This window comes from Protopterus annectens, chromosome 1.part0, assembly GCF_019279795.1.
Source record: "Protopterus annectens isolate FY-2018-M chromosome 1.part0, PAN1.0, whole genome shotgun sequence".
Classification (NCBI taxonomy): Eukaryota; Metazoa; Chordata; order Ceratodontiformes; family Protopteridae; genus Protopterus; species Protopterus annectens.
This window is the reverse complement of record NC_056725.1, coordinates 163,804,300-163,825,610: the sequence shown is the minus strand read 5'-3', so window position 1 is coordinate 163,825,610 and position 21,311 is coordinate 163,804,300. Positions and strand designations below refer to the sequence as shown.

The 21,311-nt window shown below is 40.3% G+C and overlaps 1 protein-coding gene across 2 annotated transcripts in view; it reads right to left on the bottom strand.

The window, feature by feature from the left end:
- CLIP3 (CAP-Gly domain containing linker protein 3) overlaps window positions 1–21,311 on the bottom strand; it is a 1,549,977-nt gene that overhangs the window by 131,558 nt on the left and 1,397,108 nt on the right. For both annotated transcript variants that reach the window (XM_044055010.1, XM_044054942.1), the window contains exon 12: window positions 13,165–13,229. In XM_044055010.1, coding sequence (XP_043910945.1) covers window positions 13,165–13,229 — 65 coding nt within the window. The remainder of the gene's footprint in view (window positions 1–13,164; window positions 13,230–21,311) is intronic.

Here is a 21,311-nt window from a genome sequence, read left to right as displayed (position 1 = left end):
TTGTCTGTTGGATGAGACAAAAAGTCTGGAATTGTATCCAGAATCCATGGGGAACTAATAAGATAAGGCCAAAGGAAGGGGAACCATATCTGATGAGGCCAATAACGAGCAATGAGAATGACTGTGCTCTTCAATCAAGCTACTTTCTGAACAAATTTGGGGATTACAGGTACTGAAGGAAAGGCAAAAAGGAGACTGGGAGGGGGCAATCATGGAACAGAGCATCTCTTGGTGATTTCTCCAGTGGGAAGATCAGGGCAAAGAACTTGTTGCACTTGTTGCTGAGGACAGATGCAAACAGGTCACAGCAAGGTTGGCCCCATCAATGGAATATCTCTTCCGCCACTTTCATGTTGAGTGGCCACTCATGAGGCATTAGAATGGGCCTGCTTAACTTGTCTGCAAACATGCTGGATTTCTCTGGAATATGCCTTGCTATCAGAAATCGACTGAATGAGATCACCCATTGTTACACTCTTAGAACTTCTCAACACATGGGGAAAGATTTGGTTCCTCCTTGTTTGCTGATGTACCAAACTACTCACATGTTGTCCATTTGAATTGCAATGTTCCCAGAGGGGAGTGTGTCTTGGAAGCCTTCAATGCTAGGACTGTGCTCATCTCAAGGACATTGATATGCAAAGTGCCCTCTTCAGGAGACCATGTGCCTTGGACCATCTTTTCCAAGAAGTGTCTCCCCATATGATCTAGGAAGCATCCGTAGTAACTATGGCCTTGGCCTGAGGGAAAGTGAAGGGACGACCTTGCATTATCTGATCAGAGTGAATCCACCAAAGGTCATTTTTTCAAGCCTGAGTCATCTTGATTTGGGTGGATAATGGATGATGTAGAATGGACCTCTGAGTTGCTAGGGTCCACTGAAGAATTCTTATGTGGTATCCTGCTAGATGAACTAAAATTATCACAGCATACACTGACCCAAAGCTTGAAAAATTAGATGAGCTGAGAGAGAGGAATTCTGAATGATCTTTTTGACCTGGAATTGTATGGTCTGTACTCTTGGAAAGGGAAGAGGAGCTAACAAGGAAACCGTGTCGAACAAAGCTCTGATGAACTCTAATATCCGAGTTGGTTCTAGTCAAGGTTTGCTGTGATTGATGGTAACTCCCAGGTGGGAGCATAATTGGAGTACATAATCGCATGCTTTTATCAGATGATGTCTGATCAAAGCAGTTATGAGCTAGTCATTCAAGTAAGGAAACACCCAGAATCTTTGTAGTCTCAAGTGAGCAGCTACTACTGCCGTACATTTGGTGAACACCCTGTGAGCTGTGGTGGGGCCAAAGGGCAGCGCTCTGAATTGGTTATGACTGGCTCCCAGCTTGAAGTGTAGGTATCTTCTGGATCGTCAGTTGATTTTTATGTGATGGTATGCATCCTGAAAGTCTGTTGAGCACACCCAATCATCCTTGTGCAAGAAAGACAAAATAGACTGAACTGTGCCATCTGGAACTTCATGTACTGAACTGATTTGTTCAGATTGCTGAGATTCAAAATGAGTCTCCAGTCCCCTGTTTTCTTTGGCATTAAAAAGAATCTTGAATAAGTTGCAGACTCTATCTAGCCTGGTGGGACCTCTTGGATGACTCTTTTTGTCTAGCAGCTTTTTTATTTCTAGTGCTGCTGCTTTCCTCTAACTAGGTGGAACATCAAAAATTGTGTGTACTGGTAAAGGGGGGAGGGTACTATATAACATCTGGAAATAATTTTCTGCACCCATGAATGTTTTATAAATCTCTAGCCAGGCTCTCTGGTGGAGGGATAAACGACCCCTGACTGTCTCCAGAGGTGGACAATTGGGCCTCCGTTCAGGAGCAGTGGTAGGATCTGCCAGAGTATCTCTGGACCCTTGGTTCTGTGGGCCTTCTTTGCTGCATGGGCGGCATCTTCCATTAGAATTCCCCCCCTCTGCCCCTAGGGGGACTGTCTCCATGTGAATCATGGAAAGGACCCTGGGACTTTCTGAACCAAATTTTTGACTACATCATTGATTCCTATAAAAGGTCCTTTGAGGAGTCGAAAAATGTACACCCACAGCAGACAGGGTCTTACCAACCTATTCATACCTGGAGAATGTATCTTTAATCTTGGGGCCAAATAAAAAACACTAGTCAAAAGGAGCATTGATGAAGGAAGACTTGAAAGGCTCCATGAAATCACACAGATGCATCCAGGCATGTCTCCTAATGGAAATGCCTGAACCTGCTACACTTGAGGTACCCTCAGCTGCGTGTGAGATGAACCTCATGGATGAATTCAAAATGGACTGTAGGATAGCCAACTATGAGGCAATGGAGCTCTCTGCCTCAAAAATAATGGTTCTGAGTGGGATTTGGTGAGTTCTTTAATCATGTCCCTCTGGAGTCTGGTGAAGTGTGCCAAACATGCCAAAAGTGCAAAGGTCACTGAAGCATATCCATGCTTCCTGAATCTGTCCAGTGCTCTAGACTCCCTGTTAGGGGGGATGGACAGAAGAGCTTTGTTCTGCAAAATTCTTTTTTGTGGCTGCCTCTAGAACCATGGCATCGACTGGTACTCCCTTGCTCCAAAATTCCCTGTTTTTGGCTCTGAGAAGACATGCTTCTGAACCACTGACTCCTTCCGATGTGAAGGCAAACCACTTGAGGCAGGAGTTGGAGCAGAACTGTCAAGAGCTGAGGCTCTGAGAGGTAAAGACAGCTTCAACGATCTCAGAGTAGATTCCAGCACATTGGCTCTGGTGCTGATGCTACAGCTCTGAGAGTTATCTGGCTCAGACATGCTCATTGTCAGTCCACTCAGATACTGTACTGGAGTAGAAGATACAATGAACTTCGGGTTCAATACGTATGCATCCGTGATTCTTGATTCCAACAGCTCCAAAACAAAAGGTCAACTGGAGAAGGAGACAAAATAGGTAGCTATAACGGGAAAAACTTTATTATTATTTACGAACGTTCAAGAGCTAACAGCTACCAATGTCTAACCGCAAATGTGGCAAACAAGATCTGGGGTATAGTGTGGGACTAGTGCATTATGGGTAGGAGAGGAGCTTGAGAGCTTTCAGTGTTCCATGAGCTGTAAAAAGCAGCTAAGTTGGATCTGAAGGTTGGATCCAAAACTAACAATTGGATGAATGAAAAATTGAACATAACATCAAATCTTTTTTTAACTCAGCTCTTCTTTTCTTAGCTCTTAGTTGTTGAGCCTTATCTTCTTCTAACATTGTCATAATTAAGCTTTCCATAAATAGTTCCATTTGTGCCTTTTCTTTGCTTCCCCATTCCTTTGCTTTATACAGTTTTCATTAAATTACTGAAGTATCTCTAATATGCAGGATTCCTACTTATTTTTCTTTTTATAAGCTCCCTTAGTTTGGCTACAACTCTTTGTATTTGGTGTTCATAGGTTCATAGGTTCATACTAGGCTATCTGCCCTAGGGCATTTATAAGCCTAGTCAGAGTGTGTTTGGCTTTCGCCACCCATTTTAAATTAATTTTGCTATGCCCTTTTTCGAGGTTAGTATACTGTGCCTCTGTGTAAAAGTGACACAGAAGTGATACCCGGGGTAAACCTACGATCCCCCATCCACTCATCAAGATTCCTCTTGAACAGAGTCAATGAGGGACTCTGCCTAACCTGGACTGGGATTTTATTCCAGAGTGAAGGGAGCCTCTGGGTTATGAATCTGTCCCTCCAGCATGTCCTATTTATTTCAGTGCTGAGGTTCAAGTCTCTCAAGCACGTAGCTTGATGGGATTTGGATTTTCTGAGGTGCAGCATGTCCATTAATTCCGGGTTGGACATGGCTTTATACGTCAGGCACAGATCACCTCTGAGCAGGCGGTATGCCACTGAGTAGAGCTGGTGTTTCTTTAACCGGGCAGCATATGGCATCTGTTTGAGCCCTTTGATCCTCTTGATGAGGTACTTTTGGGGTCTTTCCAGTTGCTGCAGGTTTCTAGTAAGGTACATCCCAAAAGGGGCATTGTACTCAATTATGGGCCTGATGAGGGATGAGTAAAGAGGCACGATGACCTCCCCTGATCTAGATGAGAATCCCTTCATGATTAGGTGGGCTATATAAAATGTTTTTCTAACCACTTTGGCCACGTGGTTGTCAAATGAGAGATTGTTATCAACTTAGGTCCCCAGGTCCCTAATTACTTCTTCTGTACTTAATGGATTACCACCTATGTGGTAATTTGTGGGCACTTTGTTTTTGCCAAAGGGGATGACTATACACTTTTTGGCGTTTAGCTTGAGGCCATTGCTCTGGCACCAGTTGTCTGTTTCTATGAAGCCCTTTTGGAGGATGCTTGTGTCAGCTGGAGAGTCGATTATGGCGCCCAGTTTGCAGTCATCTGCGAACTTGGTCAGCCACAGTCCTTCCGTGTTGGCCTGTACCTACGAGAAATATATACCGAACAAGAGAGGTCCCAGGACTGAGCCTTGTGGGACGCCACTTGTAACTGGTTTGGAGTCTGACATGGCTCCAGCAATTCTAACCATGTGGGTTCTGTCCTTGAGCCAGTTTGCAACCCATCTAGTGACATAGGGGTTTATATTTAAGCTGATGAGCTTATCTATAATGCCCGAGTGGGGTATTGTATCGAAGGCTTTTGCGAGGTCCAGGTAGGCTGTGTGGACCACCTTCCCCTCGTCAATGGCCTTGGTGACTGTTTCAAAGAAATCAACCAGGTTTAAGAGGCAGGATCTGCCCTTAACAAAGCCAAACTGGGTAGGATCCAGTGTCTGTAGGTCCCCAATATCTTTATTTATGAGGTCCATTATGATCCTTTCCATAGCTTTGCAGACCAAGCTAGTCAGGCTTATGGGGTGATAGTTTCCAGGATCCGTTGAGGCACCACCTTTGTGGAGAGGGACCACTGTTGCTGTATGCCACTATTTGGGTACATATCCTGTAGTAAGGCTGAGATTGAACAGTAGTTTTATGTTTGGGTTTAGCTCTTCTTGGAGTTGATGTAGGACGCAGCCCGGGACACCGTCTGGTCCCATTGATGCTGTGTTTTTTGCTTTGGAGAGGGCAGCTCTTACCTGAGCATCTGAGATGTCAGGGGGGCAGCACTCTGCTGGGATAGATATTTGCCCTTTTGGAGGGGAGGGGGGGGAGATGTTTGCGCTGAACCTGTCAGCTAGGATGTTGGCAATGTCTGCGGGTTCGGTGTATTTTTTGTCATTTTGGACTAATTCTGAGCATATCTGGGAATTCCCACCCAGGTTCCTAACATAACTAAAAAAAGCCTTGTGATTATCCTTAGTGTCCTGTGCAATTTTTCTCTTGAAGCTGGCCTTAGACGATTTTATGAGTGCCCCTAGTTTTTTGCTAATACTGATCTGAGATGCCTTCCCTTTTTGGGATTTTGCTCTATCATGTAGTAGCTTCCTCCTTCTATTGTATAGTTTGTTGATGGCTGGGGTCCACCAGACAGGATGTCTGCCTTTGGAGGATTGGGTCTTGGTTTTATTTGGGATTGCATGATCCATGCATTCCTGAAGGTGTTCACAGAATGTCTTTATAAAGGATTCTGTGGTCTGGGCCGTATTTTCCACAGGCCCGGGGGCTTTGAAGGATTCCGCCTCGGTTTTGAGGAGTGTGAAATTTGCTTTAGAGAAGTTTTTCACTGTGGTTTTCAGGGCAGGGGGTGGAGTCGGGATGTGAATATCCAGTGAGATTAGTTTATGGTCTGATCTTACCAGTGAGGGATACACTTCTGGTCTGGAGCATAGAGTCCCCATGTTGGTGATGATCAGGTCCAGTAGGTTTTCCCCTCTTGTGGGAGTGGTAACAAGTTGTTCCATAGCATTTGAGTTTATAAATTCTAGAAACCTTTGGGCTAGGGTGTTGGAGCTAGAGTAATGCTCCCAGTCTATGTTTGGGTAGTTGAAGTCGCCCAATATAATGGTGTTTGGAGAGACCTTCATATTTTCCAGTGTTCTGAGGAAGGCCGAGTGGGGTTCCTGGGTTTGGGAGGGTGGTCTGTAGCAGGCTATAAACTGGAAGGCAGTTTTACCCACTGTTAGTTGCACATGGATAGTCTCTGATGCTTCGTGCTGTGCCACCAACCTGGAGGTGTGGGTATCTTTGACGAATATTGATACTCCCCCTCCTTTTGTGGTTTGGTCCAAGTTTTGGGGCCGAAAAGCATGGTATGAGGTATAACCTGGTAGTGCTGGGGTGCTCTCGGGAGCCTTGAACCAGGTTTCTGTTACTGCACAGATATCAATGTTCTCCATGCTAAGGAGAGTTTCGAGTGCGTGCATCTTGAGGTTTAGACTTCTGGCGTTGAGTAGCATTACTCTTAGTTTCTTATCCCTTGTGATACCTATGGAGGTGGGTTTGTCTTTTGAGCCTTGCCTAAAAAAGGCACTATGGGGGTAGCAAGAGCCTTTGCCAATATCCAAAAGCCCAGGGATGACAGGTGCAAGCCGTCCCTAACGAAGCATCGTGGCTTGTCGAGCTTGTCATCCCAGGCTGACAGGCATTGGATCCCCTTTGAATGACACCAATACTTCAGCCAATTGTTGAAATTGATCATCTTGTCTTCATATTGTGGCATCATTCTTGGTGAGGGTAAGATGCTACTCAAGGTCATGGTCATACCGGCCTGGGCTACATGCTCAGAGAGCTCCTCTATGTCTCTTTTCATGTAGTCCAGGGAGGTATGTCTCAGGTCATTCACACCAGAATGGACAATGACAGAGTCATATTTGTACTTGCCTTGGAGTGACCTGAGTGCTTGTGTTATGTGGCGGATCCTAGCGCCCAACAGGCAGCTCACCGTGACCTTCTCCTTGTTCAGACTGGTGAGCGGGACGTCAGTGTGCCTGACGATAGAGTCACCTATTACAAGTGCATCAGGTGTGTTGTTTAGCCTTAAGGGCTGCGACTGTTCGGCACACTGGCTTTGTGAGCTATGTGTTGCATGGGTTTTGTTTTGGGGTAGCGGTTGCTTGGGTGTCTGCTTTGGAGGTCTCTGCTGCTTAGGCAGATTTTTATTTAGAGCCTCCGAGTATGTTTTTGTGTGTTTATGTGTTTGGTTTGCTGTCGTGGTAGGTCTATGTGAGATTGGAATTGTAGTGAGTGTGGTTTCCTTCTCCTCCTGACTGGTTTCGCCAGTACTGAGTTGAGAGAGCTTTGTCTCCAGTATGGCTATATAGTTGCATCTCTCACATGTGTTGGAATTTGTTGGGAGGAGGAGAGGGTTGTCTGTGTACATGAGGCAGTTGTAACATTGCCTCAAGATTCCCAGATTCACCAGCTGGACCAGAGAGGAGATTGACAACTGACCTTTGGACATGCTAGAATAGTATTGGGAATTCCTTTATAATTGAAAAAAAGGGCCAATGGGGAACAAGGTACTCAAGGGGAGTTTGTGAGGGTGTAGTGCTTTTAATTTTTTAGTGCTAACTTATATAATTACTTTAGTGAGCAAGTGCCAGGTATCTTAAATGCAATGTGTTACAGGTAACTTAAATGCAAAAACGACAAACAGTAACTTTCTTTCAAGTGAAACAAGGAAATAAGTACAGTAAGCAATGCAGATATCACTAGGGATCCACAGAAGCGCTGAAAAGCTGCATTTTAGGTGGAATTAGCGTTTCAGTGAAATAACAAGCAAACAAACAACAAGCATACAAACAAAGCTAGATTCAGCAGGCCTGGATCTAGTCTATGCTACAGCAAGCAAGGTGTACCAATTTCAGTAAGAACAGTTCAAATATGCAGGCACTATAAGCCTTTAACCAGAAATTCCCAGCTCAGAAGGGCAGAGCCTTTGCCCAAGTTGTTGTATAAAAGATTTTGAGCTCCTGAGTTACTACAAAAAAATGGTTGCTGAACAACAGTCCTGCTAACTAAACGCATGTATATTATCAAAATATTCCCGTATTTTCCCTTTAGTATTCTGCAGTTGTTCCTGTTCTTGCTCTGCGAGACTTCCTTTCTTCTGCACTACTTCAACCTTTGTTAACCCTTCTAAATAATTCCTATTCTCACCCATCTCTCTCTTATTTCTGCCATATTTTTAAACTCCATTTTGAGTTTATCCCGTTCACTGACTATCCCTTCTGAAATAGTTTCTATCTTCCCTAGTAAGCCTGGAAAAATATCAACAACCCATTCCCTAAGTTCCTCTTTTTTAACAGTTAAGTAGGAAAGTTCTAGTAACTAACTTATACATCATTACCCTGCATCTTAAGTTTTTATTGCTGCGTGATGGGATAATAGTTATAGGATGGATAGCAAAGCTTTCTATTAAATACACATTTTTGTGAAATATAATTTCTGTGGAATCTATCCCAGTTATTTTTCCTTGGGGAATAATATGTAAATTGTGTCCGAGTGCCTACTGCTACTACTACTAAATTTACAAATTCTATGCTTTTTTTGTTATGTTTTCCTTTCTAGATACCAGATATATCCTCACTATTGCAGACATACCTGTCAACTGTACAGATTTTCGCAGAATCTCCAAATTTTGGCCTTATATTTTTTGGTTAATTTTTTCATAAAATTGTGGTTTTCTGGCAAATTAGTGGTAAATCATTAAAAACTGTAGTTCGACAATAATGGCAGACATTTGAGTTTCAGACTTCATATCCTTTAGAAAATTCATGCTAACACAAACATGTTATTCCATCAACTTTTACAGCAATATTTAAAAATTGTCCCTATTTTTGAGCCTTTGTACCACTTTTATTTATGGCTTTGTCCAGATTTCTTGCTCTTAAGAGGTTGAGAGGTACGATTGCAGATCAGGCTTCCATTTCCAACCATTAATAATATTCCCTGCAGAAAGATTATTTATGTCTATGACAGAATACCTACATATGATTCTGGATAATATCATGTTAAAGGAACAGACTGCATCAGCTGTCATTCACCTGAGTTTGTGTAAATAATGTGTGAGTATTCATGTTCCGGTCTCTTCCCATTTATTCTACTATTATGCTCTTCACTTTGGGCTGTGGTTTAACTTTGTATCTTATTGGATACTATAAAAAGATCAGTAAAACATGCCTGTTCTAGAAATCGTATTCCAGCGTAAAACTTAACACAGTTTAGTACAATTTTTATTATTTTGTACATTGCTAAGTTTCTTTTAAACACTATAATAAAATGGAATTAGACTTGAAATCCTTACACAGCCAACAAATGTTTTATGGGCTGTGATTCCTGAAAGTACTAAAAGAATCAAGTATGGTTCAAACAAACAAAAAAACCCCAAAAAAAGCAATTTAGAAACTTGCTGTTATACCATTCAATCATTTTTGTAGGGATTCACTATCCCTCTACACAACAATGTGAGGGCCACACCTCTACAGCTGCTACTTACATATACTAACTCTGAAGTAACATACCGTAGTCTTGCACTTAATATTGATTGCCTTTAATTGTACTTATGGTTCTGCATTTCTGAGAATGATAGCAACATTCCTCAGGCTCTCAACAGACAATCATTTGTACAATGATAGTACACTGTTGCTTTGATTTTGTTTCTGTTTCCCCTCCAGTAGTTAAATTATGTGTTTAAAGAAGTCTTGCATTGTTCACCCAGTTCACTGTGCCTGAACAGTGCCCCACAAAGGCCCTATCCGTGTGACTCTGCCAACTCCTCTGTGACAATAAAATGCCGATAAACTCAAAACCACCAAATACAGTATCAACAAAAACAAGTAAAAAATGAAACAATTGGAGTCTTAACAATAATAGGCAGCAAAAATGATGCAGAACACTGAAGGTAACAGCAGAACTTGGAAAGATTTGCACACTGATGCTCAGCAAGACCAATATGATCCAAGACATCATGGTCGCAACACTACATACTAATGTGGATATTACAGCTTAGGAGTACAATAAAAATCACAAGTACACTCAGTTTAGAACGAAAGATAGCAGGGGTTCTTCTCTGCTTGTTTGTATACAGGGAGTGGTTGGAGGGGGATATGGAAATGCAAGAACTACAGACAGAAACTAAAATCACTGAACATTTCTACAGTAGTGAAAAACAAAACAGTCAGAGGATTGGTTGAACTAGATGATGATTATTTCACCATACTAGTGAGAATCAAGTGAAGTGCATTATTTGATAAGGAACAGCTCAAGATTTTACGACTACTGCAAAACAGAGAGGTACAATTAACATGCACTTATCTCAGCTCTGGTGATTTAGCACTCAGAATGCACTTACTCTGTCTCCCACTCTTATAATTACTGTTTCCCCTCAAGAAAATGGTACATTTGTTTAATGGAACTTATCAAAGCCAACCAAGAGTTTGATTTCATTATCATCTCCTACATCTAAGAAACAAAAGACAATATTCATACTGGTGTGATTACATAAAGGCCTGTAATACCTGAAGAAAAGGCAAATACGATCAGTGTAGAGTCCATCTAGCAAAGACTATCAAAGTGGGAGGCACTGCACTTTAAATTGTTAACTTCAACCGAAACTGAAGACATTGAATACATTTCCAAACTGAATCAGGGGACTTCTTGACTCCATATAGAAAGTATTTCTACAGTACTTAGTAAATGAACCAACCTACATAAGGCATTACTTAACCTAATATTCTAATAGAGAAAACAGGTGATGAATTGGATGTCACTAGTAATGGCTTGGTGCACAGAGAGAGAGGCAGGATACAACTGCACACAGAAACTTCAAGAGGACCAACTTTAGAACATTAAGAAAATATCTAAGAGATACCTTGGTTATGAGGGGTAGGGTAACAGTGAAACCATAACAGAATGCAGAAATGGTAAGAAACTTCTATGCTGTCACAGATCCAAAAACAAAAAGTAAGAGCACTGTTTATGGTTCCCAAACAAGTTACTTCAAGTGGAAAAGGCAAAAAGTTAAAGTCAAACAAGGAGGCAAATGAAGCAGTAGGTTCTAATTCAATGAAGAACAAACAGCAGGAAATAGTACTGGCAGAAAAAAAAAACAGATAAATACTTGAGATACAGAGCTAATTATTAATGTACAAGAAAACATCTATAGAAACCATACTGCACAATGACCAGTGCAAAGAAGTTTCTGTGAAAGGTTAAAAGTAACTTGAGAATGAATAATTTCTAACAAACTACTACAGTAATGAGCAAGCCCAAAAGATCTTATTATCACTGCATGCAAGATGAGACTGAAATATTGAAAAATTTAGAAGAGCATGTGCGGAAAGAGGAAATTAATAGTATCTTACTAGATGATATTGTACAGCTTCTTTTGCCGTGTTATTTCCTTTACGCATAAGTACTCCACGTTACTGTATAGTGGGCATACCTGCTGAACAAAGACAGACTCCTTGACCTGTACCTGTGAGGTAATAACCTTCTGGTAAAGGGCAAAAATGCAACCACACAAACAGAAATGTAACTGTAGTCCAAAATGACAGCTGATGACTGACTACAGTGGGAAAACAGCTTGTATATCTTTAATGTCCCACTGCTTTTTCTTGTTCTAATTATGAACCCTAAACCCACTTTGCCACCTTTTTTTAACCATTTTAACCAGCCTTGCCACAATGACACCTTTTATCTTACAGAAACTATGAAGTTAACCTTTTGAAAGCATCACTTTAATCTTAATTTGGTTGTTTTAGTTATTTTTGAGGAAATTTAATTTCCTACTGATACTGTTCAATGTTGGGATATTTGCTGATGGTTTTAGGTTAGCAAATTTTGAAGCCTGATAATCAATGTAAAAGTGCCCATTTACTGTTTCTTACTCTCAGAAGGCAAAAGCTTATACATCTATAGTTAGCTAGTACTTTAATTATGCAGCCAATATTTTGATGAGTGTGGGAGAGGAAAAACTTAAACTAACTAAAAGCTGCCCTCCTCCTGTTTTCATTTGCTGGCTTTAAAGTTACTTAACACTAACTTAAGGTTTTTCATTACTTTCTTTGAGCAGTTGTGAAGTTCTTCAAAATACTACTGTTTGCCATGTTAATGACAAAGATATCTGGTAAATTACTACTACTGCCCAACATTTCACTTCTACGGCTATTTTTTCATGAACTTACATATTCATCAGCCATAAAGAACACAGAAATATATTATGCCAAAGTCATCCCTATCTTATGTTCTAAATTATTTGTAGCATGCTGCGTCTCCCTATCAGAAAGAGAGAACTTATACCACATTGTTAATACAAGCAAATGAAACAGGCAGGATGGTACTTTACCTTCAGAAATCAAATAAATATATAATATTACAAAAACAAAAATGAGCTGCAGTGTACTAAACATCCCATCCCCTTGTCCTTGCAATAAACATAAAATTAAATACATACATTTCTTTTACACAGTCAAATAAATACCTTTCCCCTACACATTCTTCTTTTACATTTGTTTGCAGGCTGCCTCAGACACTGGTCACCCTATACAGCCCAAGCTGATGAGAAGATAGGGTGTGACATAATGGTCAAGGCGCTTACCTCATAGACATAAGGTACATGGCTTGATTCTTACCTTTGAGATGGGAGATTTGGCTAGGCTTAAAATGGCCCACAAGAACACATAGCCTAGTACTAACCTATGAAATGGCTGCATGCTGAACCATACAGCAGATGAACCAGTCCCTACTAAAGCAGCATTTTTCTCTCCCTCAAATGGCAGCAGAAAATGTACTAGGCATAACTGCCTTAGTTTTCACAGGGCAACTTGCCTAAGGGCTGGACTATTTTAAACATGGCCAGGCTGCTGAGTAAGCTGACTTTTTTGACAGAAATCAGAACTCTACACATGTGTACTACACTGTTGTAGGAGTTCTGATTTCTGAGAATGTGTATATTAACTATTTAAAACAACAAAAATAAAAAGCAAATAAAGTTTTAAAATATGTTTTATTTGTGTGACTGCAGCCCAACAACCTGGTACTACTATCAGCCCCTGTTGTAAGTTATGTGGGATTTTTTCTACTACTCACATAATGGGCCCATTATTTCTCTTAACTAGTGCACATTTCTAAGTCTTACTGAACCAGTAAACCATTGCTCATTTTGTAGGTCAACGACATAGCAGTTTATGTATTTTTCAGCCATAAAGTAATCAGATATATGAATGTGTCAACTGTTTTTTTACTGGAAAAAAATAAAATAATTTTAAACTACTATGCCAGTTCATACTCAAATACTTACCAGTAACCTGATGAATCTTCTTTGCTAAGGTACAGTCATTCTGGGAATCTTTTGGTCCGCCAATTCTAGAAAAGGAAACATACCATTCTTTAAAATGGAGTGTCAACATTTTAGACTTCTCAATATTTTAGACTTCATCCACTACTAAATAGCAGCCTAAAGAAAACAACAGTTGTAAGCCAGCCATTATATGCTCCTCGACTGTACGTGGACCACACAGGTGTGTGCAGCTTTACATCTTCCTGGTTATTTTTCTTCTATTCCTGCATGTATGAAATTCAGCTTTTATTTTCTAGTAATGAAATGAAAGTAGAAGCGCATGGGCCACACATCCATGTATTATCTGTATGAAGCACTTATAGCTCAGCACTGCCCTTTTTATAGTGGAACTCATGAGAGAAAAGCTAGAAAGACTTACATGATGTATTATAGATTAAGCACAGTTATTATTACTCACTTAATGAGCACACATGATTTCATATGCAACAAAAAATAGAAGTAATAAAAAAGCTCTCCCATCCTGGGGAGATGAAAGTGGTGTAATATTGTTGTAAGATTTGCTCTTGAGGTAAAACAGGAATGCAGTGTGCAGCATACAGGCTTAGGATATGTGCTTGGCTCTGTCATGTTTTGATGCATGGTAACTTTTCACAGGAATTGCTGCATTTTTTGTCATACAAGTTACAATTAAAGATGACATAACTACAGAATTATAGGAGAAAAGTACAGTTAGGTAAGAACTTACCATAGCAGTACATGTCCAAAGAGATCACTTTTGCAGTATTTTTTACTAATGGGAAATATTCCTTCAAAGATACTGTACATCTGGTGAGTATACCAAAAAGTGTGTGCCTTCCTCACACTCTATGTCTGACATACAACCTAAGCACAAGACTATGTGCTGGAACATAGGAGAAGCACGGTGGAAAGTTTCTCAGAGCAATACTGCCTAAGGTAAAGGTGCCTGTGGCTAAAACGCCTAGAAAAAAAGACTTAGGTACATAAGAATAAAGAGGGGGGTAGAATCTGACCACTTCAGCCAAGGAATTGAAAAGGAGAATGTCAAAATTAGGGAAAGAAGAGAGTGCATCTACTGCAGCAGTGATCTACTCAGACATCTGTTAAGGTAAGTTTTTACAGAACTGCATTGTGGCCTTCATTAGATCACTATTGCAATATTGCTTACTAATGGAAACACTCCCAAAGTTTTTACAGTGATTAGAAGGAGGTTCAAGGTACAGAAATGAATCAAATCTAGGCCCTAGAAAAAGCATTTATGGTGTAATGTTTAGTAAAGGTGTGAAAAGAAGACCAGGTGGTTGATTCTAGAATAATTCTTGAGTAAAGGCTCTTGAAAAAGGCACATAAAGAGGTAACAGCTCTAGCAGAATGAGGTTTTAGTCTTTGCAGAACTTTCCACGACAAGTGTAATAAAATTATACTGCAAGTAAAATCCACATGTAAATCAATATTTTGATGCAGAAAAGAAAACATATTTTGCCTTCAAAAGAAACAAAAGGTCACACTTTGAGTCTACTTTTGTCTAAATAAAATCTTAGTTTTCTGTGAACATAAAGTAAATGAAGAATCCCCCAACACACACACACACACACACACACACACACGCACGCACACACACGCACACACACGCACACACACGCACACACACGCACACACAATTTTGAGGGTTAAAGAAAATGTTGGAAAATGTTCCATGCAAAAATCCTAAAATTTCTGGACTTTGTTACACACTTGAGAGCCATGCAGACATCCTCCCACTGTTTCTTTGTAAACTGGGATAGCAGAATCTCTGTTGTAGAAGTCATTAATAAAAGCAAAAAGGATAAAGGATCATATGTTCATAGGAGATTACTAAGCTACTCACCACCCTAGGGCCTTTACAAACCTAGCTATGTGGGTCTATATTAAATAAGCGAATGCTTAAAAAAGCGAACGCTTATTCATCAACCCTAGTTCAGCGAACGCTGAAAATGCCGAACACTCGGAAAAAATCGCTGTTCCACAAAAAAAAAACAAAAAAAACAAACAAACAAAAAAAACAAAACAAACTTAAAACAGTATTTAATGCACACACCCCCCCTACTTAAATATACCAATTCCGAGATCGCACCATAGTGGAGGAAATGGCAAACTCCCGAAACCGGTCCAGCAATTTTTTTTCCCCGAGAAAAAATTTGCTGTTCCGGGTGTTCAGGATTTTCAGCATTCAGTGAAATAGGGTAGATGAATCAGCGTTCGCTTTTTTAATCATTTGCTGATTCAATATAGACCCTAGTTATGTTATACCCTTGTTCCCTTACTGACTAAGTTGTATGGTCTATATTTGCAGCGCTAGTCAATGATCAGCACTGACTGCCCTTATCCAAGAGGGGCATAGGTGACATCCCTGCAGTAAATTTATAATCTCCCATCGAGTTGTTTAAGTTAAGCTTAAATAGGGTCATTGACGTACTGGGAGTTTGTTCCATAGGAGTGGCAATCTCTGGGAGACATACCTGTCTGTTCAGCATGTCCTGTTAATGTCGCAGGCTAGGTTAAGATCCCTAGAACAAGTGAATCTTGCCCCATTTGACTTGTAGATGTGCAGCATTTCCATTAGGGCAGGGTCCGAGATGGCTCTGTAGGACAGGCACAAATCGCCTCTCAACAGACTATAAGATACAGAGTAAAGTGACAGGGCCTTCGGTCTGTCCATGTAGGTCATGTGATGAAGGCCCTGAATTTTCTTGATGGGAAACCTCTGAGGTCTCTCCAGCTGCTACAGGTGTCTGGTGAGGTACATACAGAAGGCAGTGTTGTACTCTATTAATGGTCTGATGAGGGATGAGTACAGGGGAGTTATAGCATTCTTAGCTCTGGATGCAATATCCTTACGTATGAGATATGCAACACAGAAGGCCCTCCCTACCACTTTGGACACATGGTGATCGAAGTTAAGGTTGCTATCAACCTGTGTTCCCAAATCTCTCAACACAGGGTTTGAGCTAAGGGGTGGTACTGTTAGTATTGTAATTTGCAGAGACTTCTCCTTTGCCGAAAAGGATGAGAATGCATTTTTTTTCCATTTAGTTTGTCTGTGGCTTTGGCACCAATGACTTGTCTGTGTAAGTCCTTTTTGTAGTATGTCAGCAACAATGGGGGACTCAGTGATTGCACCCAGTTTTCAGCCATCAGCGAACTTGGTAAGCCACAGGCCATCTATTTTCATCTGGATGTCTTAGAAATAGATTCCAAACAGTAGGGGGCCCAGCACAGATTTTTGTGGTACACAAATGGTAACTGGTCTGCTGGTAGAGGTGTAATACCTAACATTGACTGTATGGATTCTGTCATTGAGCCAGTTGGCTACCCATCTTGTGACATATGGGTTAATTCCTAGTTTTTTTTTTAATTTCTCCAAATCTTTTGGGTTTCTAATACCATGACAGGAATGGAGCCCATTCCTAAGTCAAAGTAAGATTAAACTTCATGAAATTAGTTTTGAGTCAGTCTTTGATGTCAGCCAGAAGTGCTCCTCACAGCACCCGTAATGTGTCCAGTAATGACTCCTCCAGCAATTTGTATGGAGTTACATGCATTGGTAACATATATAAATACAATTGTAGATTATTTTTTTATAAGACCCTTTGCTCCTACTATTATTGGAACTCTCTGGGTATCTGTCTTCCACATTGCTCTCATTTCTGCCTGCAAATCCTGATACTTTATGACTTTGTGTCTCTCTGTACGCATGTGACCGACACTGTAGTCACAGGGTATAGCAATTTCAATGATCAATGCTTCTTTTTGATCAATGGTCTTCTTTTCATGGACCACTATATTTGATTTTCTCGCATCTATCTTTTGAACTGTTGGTAATGGGTGATCCCATGTGAAGTAGACTTCATCATTTTCTAGGATGCTTTGTGGCTCATGTTTCCTGTGTTTTTCAGCTACTTCAATATTATAATGTTTGCACAATCCCCAGTGCAACAGTCTTGCTACATTATTATGCCTTTCAGTGTACAGTCCTTCTGCCATTAGTATGTCACAACCAGCAACAAGGTGTGCAACTGTTTCCAATTTGGTTTTACAAAATCTACATTTGTCTGTTTCTCCCACATGCTCAATGGACCTTTTAAACGAACATGTATGTAGTCCACTATCTTGGGCCACCAATATTAACCTTTCATCCTTTGGTTTGAATTCATCTTTCCTTAACCATTCCTGCATTCGATCCTGATCAACATGAGGTTCCAAGAGTTTTCTATACTTGCAACTATATTCATGCATTTTCCACATTTCTTGCCTTCTCATCTGATCCTTCTCCTTATGTTCTTTCTTTTGTTTTTTGGCACATTCAGTTGCTGCCTGACTTTTATCTACCTCTGGTTTGATTTCCATTCCCGCGTGACACTAATATGCTTCTGCTTGACTAAGCACGAAGTCCCCAGGACTCCATTGAAAACGGGCTCTTCATGACACAATGGACTATCCTGGCAAACAAACTGCAAATAAAATAAATAAATAATAAGTCATCTTAGATTTACTCTCCTCATGTTTCGAAATGTTTACTATGTACATGTAATCAGTTTCAAGGAAACCCATACATCCTTCAGAATGGAGAATATATAATCTTGGTATGCAATGATATTTATAAATCATCTGATGAGCATGAAGCATTCTTGTTTTCCTGTCTAATCTATGTAATACCTTTTGGGGCCAGTCAATCACTCCAAAACTGTAATTTAGGATAGGAAGAGCAAATTGGTTTATAGCTTGAACTTTGTTCCTAGATGTCAACTCTGTTTTCAGGATTAATTTAAGTCTTCTAAAATATTCCTTACTGAGTTTTATTCACATTTGTTCATGTTTTATTGTTGATCCTTCATCAATTCTCAAATATTTATACACTCCCTCTTGCTCAAGTTCTTTTATATCACATTCTTGTTCCAAACTAATGATTTTTGGTGCTGCAGCTTTCCTGTTTTAAAGGTTGCTTTTGCACTTTTAACAAGACCAAAATACATTCTTATATCATCTGAAAAAGTTTTGACTAATTGCAGTTGTGCTTTCAGCTCCTCATCTGATGAGCTATACAGTCTTAAATCATTGGCAAAGAGAAGATGAGAGTCTTTACACTTTTTTGCTTTCTGGGAGCCAAATTATAGCCATGACCTAATCTGTTAAGCAGACAGCTTACTGGGTTAAGGGCAAGGCAAAAGAGCTACGGTGACAGTCACCCTGGAATATCCCCCTTTGGATTTTTATCCCTGGAATAATAATTTGTCCTTTATCATGGCTTACCTGCAAAGTGGTCTGCCACTGTTTCATGGTCGCTGTGATGTAGTTTATCAGTGTAGGGTGTATCTTATACATTTTAAGCACTCTTTTATCCATGAATGTGGGGATATTGTCAGATGCTTTTTTTGTAATCTATCCATCTCATACTTAGATTCATTACCTATTTACAGTTCTCCACTATGACTTTATTTAACAACAAATTCCTAGCTGGGTGTGTTTCTCAATGATGCCTCAGTGGGGGATTGTGTCAAAAACCTTGGCTAAGTCAAGATCAGCTGTATGTACTCTTTTGCCTTCATCCAAGGCTTTGGTGACATTCTCAAAGAAGTCCACCAGGTTTAATAAGCATGAGCTACCCGTAATGAAATCAAATCGGGTCGGGTCAAGAGTTTGAAGGTGACCTATGTCTTTGTTGGTAAGGTTCATGGTGATTCTCTCCATGGCCTTGCAGATAAGGCTGGTTAGGGTTATGGGTCTATAGTTCCCAGGGTCAGTTGATGGACCTCCTTTGTGCAAGGGAATTACTGTTGCTATTTTCCACTCTGCTTGCACAAAGCCACTACTTAGACTGTGGTTGAAGAGAATGCCAAGTGGTTCCTCTGGGTCCTATTTTAGACCATTTAGTAGGCAGCCTGGGATGTTATCCGGTCCCATACAGTCTGTGTTTTTGGCTATGGAGAGTGCGGTTATGACCTGCTCTTTGGAGACACTTGGTAGAGGACTGGTGACAGGTATGCTTTGGGGTATGTCTGGTGGGGATGGGGAGGTGAAATTTGCACCAAGTCTGTTTGCTAGCAGGTTGGCGATATCCTCAGCATCCGTATGATTGGTACCATCTACTACTAGTTTGTCACAAAGCTGGGCCATCCCTTTTAGATTTCTGACATAACTAAAGAATGCTCTGTGATTACCCTTAGCTGAGGGTGTTAGTTTAGCTTTGTGATAGGGTTTAGAAGATTTTACAAGATATCTAATTTGCTTGCTCAAGCTGTGGAGGATGACCTTCCTCTAATGAGTCAGTTCCCTCGTGTTCTTAGACATTTGTTTCTTCCTCTTGTTGTATAACTTATTTATGATTGATGTCCGCCAGGGTGACTAGTTTTTTCTTTTCTTTTCTTTTTTTTTTCCTGAGGACCTTGTTTTGATCCATTCAGGTACAATCAAGTCAGAAGCAAAGCTGGGCCATCCCTTTTAGATTTCTGACATAACTAAAGAATGCTCTGTAATTACCCTTAGCTGAGGGTGTTAGTTTTTTTTTAGTGAGTGTCTTCCCTTTTTGCTGTGGCTTCCCTGTCTCTTCCTTTTTTGTGTGCTTTAGAGGAGCAATTCTTCCAGAATTTTGTTACAGGGTACAGAAAAAATCTGTTTAAAATCGTACATGATTTTTCCTTTTTCCTGTAATTTCAGGAAACTTTCAGCATATGTTGGATCAAAACAGTTGTCCTTGTCTAAACAGGCATCTGCAAACTTAGCTTTTACATCATCTGGCAAAAGACTGTAAGCGCAGGCAAGAGTACCTCCTTAAAAAGGGACCAGTAGTTGCTGCCTGGGAAGATGCAGCAACAGCATCATAGCCACACTTTATTGAATGTCTTGCTGTTTGTGTAGTAAAAATGATCATAGCCTGTAAAGTTGATTTATTGCCAGAGTCCAGGATATCAAAAAGATTTTGTTCATGTTATTATTGACAAGAGATATTTGGTGATGCAGGTTTGGTAGTCTATGGCACAGAATGAAAGAGCAATAGTACTGTCCTTATTACTCAGGAAGCCATTTGTACATGGAAGAAGATTAGGGGTCTATAAACACGTAAAATGCCAAATGTCAAAACGTCAAACCCAAAACATCGAATGTTGAAAATAGCGAAGCCGTGGAACATTGAAATCTTACCTAGGGCAAGATTTCGGTGGGCCATTCCGTGGCTTCGCTATTTCCTCCACTGTGGTGCGAGAGTTACGGACCTTAGGGTTATGGTGCAGGTTAAGGTAAGTGGATAGTTAGTAATGTATGTGAGGTGTAGTGTAGGGCTGTGTTTTGGTAACTGTATGTGTGTGTGTATTTATTGCTTTGTTTGTGTATAGTTTCATAGGGTATATGTGTGCGATAGTTACAGACCTTAGGGTGCAGGTTAAGCTAAGTGGATAGTTAGTAATGTATGTGGGGTTTAGTGTGGGGTTGGGTTTTGTTAACTGTATGTGTGTGGTTGATTTATTTTGGTGTGCTTGTGTTGTGTGGATGTTTCTCGGAACAGAAAATTTTTTCTCTGGGAAAAAATTCGCTATTCTTACCGTTCGATGTTTTCAATATTCAAAATTCCAAGTTCGAACATATTGTGTTTGACATGTTGGAATTTTGAATATATGATATAGACCCAAGATTAGAGGCTTTGCCCGATTCAAATGAAAACACTACAGGGTCTGAGGAAGAATTATTGAATACATAGTTATGTGATTCTATGACATTATAAGACCTATCATTTTTTTAGGAACTGGTGGCTGTGATTCAGAAATCAATGATACAGAGTAAAATGTATCCTGCAAAGCATTTATCATAGGAGGGATAGCTGTAGGCTTTGGCACATCCATCCATAGATCAGAGTATCATTTTTCTACTCCAGAAACTTGGGAGCACTGCATCATTTTTAAAATATTGTTGCCAAATGAAAATGTTTCCAAAGGAAAGTCATGAAAGTGTGTCTTCATGCTCTGATTCAGATCCACATCTGAATCAGAAAACTCCTTATTCTTTGAAGAAATATTCTTTCTTTTTTTCTGGAGGTCAAAGAAAGAATGGAAAGAAACTGTGGGGAGGTTTCAGAGACATAAGGACTAAGAAAAGCCCTT